The sequence below is a fragment of the Polyodon spathula genome, chromosome 14 (genome assembly GCF_017654505.1).
Source record: "Polyodon spathula isolate WHYD16114869_AA chromosome 14, ASM1765450v1, whole genome shotgun sequence".
Taxonomy (NCBI): domain Eukaryota; kingdom Metazoa; phylum Chordata; class Actinopteri; order Acipenseriformes; family Polyodontidae; genus Polyodon; species Polyodon spathula.
In genome coordinates, this window is record NC_054547.1 from 33884291 (window position 1) to 33892474 (window position 8184).

The 8184-nt window shown below is 38.0% G+C and overlaps 1 protein-coding gene across 1 annotated transcript in view; it reads left to right on the plus strand.

Annotated features, from left to right (window-relative positions):
- Window positions 1-672: 672 nt before the first annotated feature.
- The window catches only part of LOC121326756 (ras-related protein Rap-2b-like), a 45396-nt gene continuing 37884 nt past the window's right edge, over window positions 673-8184 (plus strand). Inside the window, exon 1 of the mRNA XM_041270219.1 lies at window positions 673-1520. Within this exon, the coding sequence (XP_041126153.1) occupies window positions 944-1495 (552 nt within the window). The 5' untranslated portion in view covers window positions 673-943 and the 3' untranslated portion in view covers window positions 1496-1520. The remainder of the gene's footprint in view (window positions 1521-8184) is intronic.

Here is an 8184-nt window from a genome sequence, read left to right on the forward strand (position 1 = left end):
TTCCGAAGATCCAAGTCAGCAGTCCTGGGCGGTATTTTGTAACTGTGAAGAGATTACCATTATGAAATTAAGGATGGCTTTATTCACAGAACACTCACATCACCTCTAGCTGTATATTGATGATAAAAAAAAAAAAAAAAAAAAAAAAAAAAAAAAAAAAAAAAAGTGATTTAATTATGAACTCGCCTAAGGTGTAGGAGTTCAGGGTTAAAAGCAAAACAAAAAACAATTTCCCTTATTTCAGCTCATACCACCCACAGAACCTCTAAGCTTCAAACTACAAACATGTTACTTAAATAGTGAAATAACTGCTTGCAGAGCTCAACGTATAAACTAAAGTATTTGTTTAAAATACTTAGATTTAATCACTTCTCTTTAACCACTTGAAATTAGTACCACTATCAACAAATATAGCAAACTCAAATACATTTAAAAGTAAGTCCCAGTAGTCCACGGTAGGCTAGCTGTGATTTTAAAGTGTAACTTCTGAATTTCATTATATTATTATATTCAAAATGTTGTTTAGAATGTACTTTGATGAGTCGGTATGTCAACAAACTGTTTTCATAACACAGTTACTGTTGCAACAGTATCTTTACTGTCACTTTAAAAAACCGAGCCCGAGACATCCTCTTTCTGGTGACGTACGGACGCTGCGCCCTGTGTCAGTGGCCAGGAAGAGCGTGTGAGTGCGCATTGATCACTCCTTACTAAGCAGCAGGGCACAAGGAACAGCAGTTCTTAACATGTTGTATTTCTAATGCTGGGGTACAGTGTAAGTCACCCGAGTTCTCCTCCGATACGCGGACACTGCACGACTGGACCAGACTGAGATTGCTTTCGGAGAAGTGGGACTGTTGTCCGTTTGAAACCCATTGGGCGGCCAACGGTGGAAAGCGCAGTCGAGAAAAAGGCAAGAGAGAGACAGTACTGTTTAGAAGCCATGAGAGAATACAAAGTTGTCGTGCTTGGATCCGGCGGAGTGGGCAAGTCAGCACTGACGGTGCAGTTCGTAACGGGGTCTTTTATAGAAAAATACGATCCCACCATAGAAGATTTTTATAGAAAAGAGATCGAAGTGGACTCGTCGCCGTCTGTGCTGGAGATTCTCGACACGGCGGGGACTGAACAGTTCGCCTCCATGAGAGATTTGTATATCAAAAACGGGCAGGGCTTTATTTTGGTATACAGTCTGGTCAACCAGCAGAGCTTCCAAGACATCAAACCCATGCGGGACCAGATCATCCGGGTGAAACGGTACGAGCGAGTGCCTATGATCCTGGTGGGCAACAAGGTGGATTTAGAAGGCGAACGGGAGGTTTCTTCTGGAGAAGGAAAAGCCCTCGCGGATGAATGGAATTGCCCCTTTATGGAAACTTCAGCCAAGAATAAAGCCTCGGTAGACGAACTGTTTGCAGAGATTGTCCGACAGATGAACTATGCTTCACAGCCGAACGGGGACGCTCAGTGCTGCGCTTCCTGCGTTCTCCTTTAAAAACGAGTTGAAAAGTTTGCAAAAGGTGAGCGAGTGACTCTAATATTAAAATAAATTAAAACTAAGATTGGAAACTAACACAACTTTGTTTGAAAACGTTAAGGTGTAATACGTTGACTACGTGATCAGTATTCAAAGGTGTTCTGTGTCTTGCGCACACATTATACACAAATATCCAAAACTATTGTTTACATGGCACAATACTTGAATATTCTGGATTTGTTTTTAAAGACTTGTAGACGCATGCATTTGGAAACATTTTGTGCCTAGGGTGATATTTATTTTGAAATGCATCGACACGTCTGTTGCCCTGTAAATCTTTTGCTGGGATTCATCCGCGGTTGTGAATTGTGCATTTGTTTATCTCCGGAGGGAAGAGATAACGAGACCACTGAGTGGCGTAATGAAACAGGAGACCGCAACCCTCATTCAGCAACATGGCGAATGAATCACCTGGAAGTTCACCTTTGATTGAAAGAAACCGGCATCATCACTGCACACAGCAACGTTTTCTGAATGGCAAAACATGTATCCATTCTCAACAATTGCACTCTGTAACTGGAACGTATCTAACGCTGATGCTAAAACAAGCACGATATAGGAAAGATGATTTCTGTGAAAAACAAAATCATATTTTGTACCTGCTGCATAAAATGGGTATAAAGAAGATCAGTGGTATTTTCAACGTGAGCTGTGAAAAATTATACTATTTTGTATGCTTGTTAAGAAAAAAAAAAAAAGCTTCAGTTGATTGGTGCCAGCACAATGACATAAACAAGGACTTAGTTTTGCGTTATGATGCAGGGCCGCCGACAGCCCCATGTCTAGTGCCTTCCAAAATCAGCTGTTCAAGTTAGTGTCAACTGCTCAAGTATCAACACAATCGCATTCTCTCGCAATCCACAAAGTACTTAACTGTTTCCCTTTGGTAATTGCACAGGGGTGAACCCAGACAAAAGGGCCCATTGTTAAGGAATGTGTTTTTTTTTCTTTTCATTTTAGCATTTTAAATGTGATTTTCTACGCCTGTTAAAGGTTTGGCCTCATTTTAATTGGAATTCACAGGGAATGGGTCCACCTAGATTGTGTTTACTAAAACAGCCCCCGCCCCCCCCCCTCCCCCCCGGTCACCAAAAAACAAGGAAAATGATTTTAACAAAATGTGATGTACCATTGAAATTCTAACCCAATTGTAATTTTAATATCAGACCAGCCTTTTAACAGCTGTTTGTCTGTTTTGAAAGACTTTTAATACAAATGGCATTTTTAAAATACACTGTTGTTCTGTTTATTTATTTTTAAAACTTTACAAGGGGTGTAAGTTTTTATGCAGTTTACATTAATTTTGTTTTTTCAACTTATGCTTTCTACATTCACAAAAACATCCTACTCTGTAAGTAAGACTCGAGGGAACAAGAAACCGCTGAACTTTTCTGAGCGAGTTTCACTGTTTGCTTTCATTTCCAGTGAAACTTGAGTGACGTGCTAAGTCAAAGATTAAACTAACCTGTAGTGCATTTGGGCTACAGTTATTAGAGCAACAAATGCAAGAGGTGTATACTTTCAAAAAGAAGATTTCGCTGGTTCAGATTTATTTCTGAATTTATACCCACAGACAAAATTTCTCCTGCGAATCAGGAGTTTTTGTTTGTTTGTTTGTTTCACATAGTCACAGACTGACCTTGAAAGGAAGCAGCTGTTAAATAATTCTGTATGGCACCTAATCGGCAATTTTCATTTTAAATGCCCTAAATCCAAACTGGTGGCATTTCTTTTGAGAAGTGAACTTTTGGAAATGGGGATGGGGGGGGTGCTTTAGTTTGGCTCACCAAGATGGCACTATTAGAGGACCAATCGATTGTGAACCTTTTTTTGTTGTTCTGCTGTTAGTCTCAGACCTGAAGAGATTTTGTGTTGTATTGTGAAAGCCCAAAACCTGTTTAGCAACATAGACAGCTAGGCTTGTCCAGAAGTATTTGCATCTTGGAACCCAGTTGGTGTAATCTTCAGAACCAGTATGTTCTGAATTAGGGGGCTAATGGAAGTTGGTGTTCCAGTTGCAATGTGTTTGGCTCAGAGGAAGTGTGTTACCTCACTTTGCAGCCGTTCTATTTTTACAGATGTCCTGTTCATCAGATAGAGCTTCTATTGCATGAAGAGCTTAAAGTTACACTTGCGTTCCGCTTCAGAGCTGCAATACATCTGCTTTCAGTTTTTGTTTTCAAGCCAGACTTGTTTGTACAGTTAAGACAGAACAATATGTAGATTTTTTTGTGTGTGTGTGTTTTTAAGGGTATTTTATCAGCTCTTTTAATATGACTTTAAAGTGATTTACAGCTTTTAATCATCATATTACTAAAAATATATTTTAAAAGTGTGTAAAAGGGAACTAATAAACAACATATTGGAATTGTTTTTTTTCATGCTGATTATGGCAGCAGAAATATTATATTATCTATAGTAAATATTACATTTCATATTTTTTCATTCTGTACAGTAATTTTTTTGTATCTTGACAGCATCAAGTTGTATATTACCTGTGGTAATTACCAGCACCCATGAACTTCATTAACTTTAATCTTACACTAACAAGTCATTATTTCAAACTACTTTTATTTAGGATACTTTTACAGTAGATGACTTTAGATTTATATATATTTCTCAAGTGTAAGTTATTTGTTTTTATAGATTCTATATCCTTTAAACAGCCTTCAATTCTTGTAGTTTTTCAAGTGCTTCAGGCATTGCTAGGGTTGTCAAAGCCAGTCTCCCACAATCCTACTCCATATTACAGTTAAAGATAATGCCTGTGTGTCTGTTTAGTATATGCTTTCATAGTTTAGTCTTGTGTATATTCAGCTTTATGAGGAATCCTAGTGTGTTTACAATACCTTCCCAAAACCTAGTCTTAGCTGAAGGGTTACATTACAGCTCAGCAAAAGAGCAATTCAAATGGACAGTGTCTTTTTGTCACATGGTGTTTGTTACGCTGCCAAAAAAGCATAGATTGAAGGAGTCGCCGTGTACTGGACAAAAGACAAGTGTTAGCGTTACTGTAGGTTAGCAGTGTTTTATATTGGAGAAAAATTTACCAAACCACTTTACTTCACACTGAGGTTATGACGATGCCTCGATTTATCAATGCATTCGATTGTTCGACAACTATCGATAAAGGCTGTGCATTGTTTTTGTGTAAAGGGTTTAAGCAAAGGAAAGCTTTTTTTTTTTTTTTTTTTTTTATTAAATTTGGAATCGGCAATTCTTTTTTGCATTAAGCGCAGAGCTTCTCTGCTCCCCTCAGGTCTAACTCTCTGAATCTGCTTGAGCTCACTTTCTCCCCCGCCCTGCCCCCTGTGAGTGTTTACTGATGGGATTGCATCTGTGCAGGAGTCTTCAAAGTGACAGCAAGTTAAGAGTGTTGTGCTAGAATTAGAAATACTGCATTGACCGAGATACAAATACAGTGCCTTCCGATGTTTGACAATTATTTTCTAAAGTAAGACGGCAAGAAAGTAAATTAAAAAAAACTAATCTGCATGAGCATTTAATGAGATGGCACCCTACAAAACTTCTAAATCTTCATTTATTCATCTGAACTACCCCGGAGTAAAAATAAAGAAAAAACAACCAAGATCATTCCAAAAGTATCTTTGATCAGAAGTATTAAGCATCCCAGCAACATCTGTCCCTAGTGAGCAGGTATTTAAATGCTGGGCAGATTGTGAAAATGTGGACACAACCATGTTCCTTAAAACAATTAAAATATAAGCCACAGACAACACTCTTGTTACTAAACTGTGGACAATGATAACTTTAAAAAAATAATAATAAAAAAAAATCTCTTGATTGCTTTTTTTTATCTTTTTTTTTTTTTTTTTTTTTTAATTTTGATTTGACCCCAACTGGTACAAATCAACACGAAATATGGTTAAAAAAATTATATATATGTAATATACAGTACCAGTCAAAAGTTTGAGTACACTTGCTGGAAACTAGGTTTTTTTTTCATAATTGACAATGTTTTACATTGTATACGTTTCTGTAAATACTTGAAAATGAAAACATGTTACAGTATACAAAACGAAACATAAGGGGTATGAAAGCAATGTTCAGGAAAATTGAAAATTGTCTCTAAATCTTGGATTCCTCAAAATAGCCACCCTTTGCCTTAATAACAGCCTCACAAACACGAGGCATTCGGTTAACAAGTTTCAGCAGGAAATCACCCGACATGTCTTCCCAGCTCTTCTGCAGCAATTCCCAGAGATGTAGGGCACTTGTGGGTAGCTTTGCTTTGACTCTTCTGTCCAGTTCGTCCCATACAATTCTGTGGGATTGAGGTCTGGAGACTGGGCAGGCCAGGTCATTAGATTGAGTTGTCCTTCATTTTCCTTCTTCGCCAGATAGTTCTTGCACAACTTTGAGGTGTGTTTCGAGTCATTATCTTGCTGAAGAATGAAGGACTGCCCAACTAGCCGTAATCCTGATGGAATGGCATGCCTCTGAAGTATGCTATGATAGCCATGCTGGTTGAGCTTGCCATGGACTTGGTAAAGATCACCAACTCTGTCACCAGCAAAGCAACCCCAGACCATGACACTGCCTCCTCCATGCTTGACAGTGGGATCCACACATGCAGAACTCATGTGCTCACCCTCTCTGCGTCTTACAAATACTCAGCGGTTGGACCCAAATATTTCAAATTTTGACTGATCAGTCCATAAGACCCACTTCCACTCCTCAAACATCCAGTTTCTGTGTTTTTTGGCCCAGGCACGTCTCTTCCTCTTATTCTGCACTCTTAACAATGGTTTCTTTGCAGCAATTCTTCTAGTTAGGTCAGCTTCACACAATCTCCTCTGAACAGTTGACGTTGAAACATCTGTACTTCTAGTAGCATTTAGCTGAGCTTGTATTTAAGGGGCAGTTAATCGTCGGTTTCGCAGACTTATGACTCGAATGAACTTGTCCTCTGATTCTGAGGTCACCCATGGCCTGCCTGACCTTGTTCGGTCCTCATGAGTGCCAGTTTCTTGAAATCGTTTGATGGTCTTGGCCACAGCAGTTACAGACACCTGCACAGTTCTTGCGATTTGTCTTAAAGATTGACATTCATTTCTTAAAGTAACTACAGTCTTTTTTTCTTTGCTTAACTGAGCGTATTTTGCCATTTTCTGCTGCTTTACATTCAGGACTGACAAACTTGTGCTTATGCTACCTATATTTATAGTAATCATGGACCCTCATCTGTTAATAATTGGTGACAAAAGGTTAGTTAGGTAACATGCTAGTTAACTCAGAGAACATCTAACAAAGACACTTTTATACTTAGGCCAGTGTTCTAACACCGTGTTATACACATTTCAGACTTTTAACTGACTTGGGCTTCAGACTGAAATCCCCTTGCTTTGGGTGACCATTTCATTGAAATTGACAAGATTTACATTTTCATTTAAAAATTAAATTTTTGAATGCAATTCACTTATGATTATCAGCTTATATAAGTACATGTATCATATAATGAAATATTAAGTGTTTATAGACAAGTTTGTACAGTTAAAAGCATAATCATGAAAAACCTGGTTTCAAGCAGGTGTATTCAAACTTTTGACTGGTACTGTGTGTGTGTGTATGTGTGTGTGTGTGTGTATATATATATATATATATATATATATATATATATATATATATATATATATATATATATTATACACACACACACAATTAGCTTTTGAAAACACAAAAGTTACTACTTTAGATGAGAAGTGTAAATTGAAGTCAAAGATAATTTATGAAAACCTGAATGACAAGAAATATAGCATGGCATGACTTTTAAGATGGTTTGTACCTTGAGCGTTTGTGTGGTTATGACGTCATCAATCCAGTTTCATGATCATCTGCAGCCCTTTCAGGTTGATTAACATGTCACAACATGCCCTAAATAGAAAACAAAAACTTTTAGCAAGTAGCAGAACAAATAACAAAATCATTCCTTGCCTTAGACCTTGACAGATTCAAGAGCAGTCAGCCAGTGATCCTCACAACCCTTTTTTCTTCCATGTAAAGTAGTGATCAAAGTGACATGGTGTCATAATTTTGGGATATTAAACAGGGTTGTATTAGAAGCTATCAGAGCAGATGAGAAATGCATGGAATTTCATTAAAACCCAGTAATGGCCTGAATCCTATATTGGTCCCAGAATAGTGTATACTCCCTTAAGACCGATCAAGTAGAAGATAGCTAAATTTAGAAAGACTCAAAATCTGGTCTTCAGTGTTCTGTGCCAAACACGAAAAAAAAAAAAAAAGTGAATTTTCTTTTTAGGAATGTGTCCGCTGTGCAATTACATCATCCAGCAGATGGTATAAGGTCAAATCAAAGAATTAAAAATAAAGTAGCAATCCAATGAAAAAAGTGCAAACAGTAAAATTTTTTTTTGGTTACATATTTATATTGTTCTTACTGCTAGAAATGTATCATTTGTATGCATTCCAATATTTCTCAGACAGGTTATTGGTTCTAAATCTAGATAATCTACTCCTTTTGGAGGTATGCCCTTAGCCCTGCTCCCTCACTCCCATTGGTATTGATCTATGTATATGGATGCTTTCATCGCTAAGCAAGGCTGTGATGCAGTGTGCTGATATGCCAGCCCCCCCCCCCCCCCCCCCCCCCCCCCCCCCCCCCC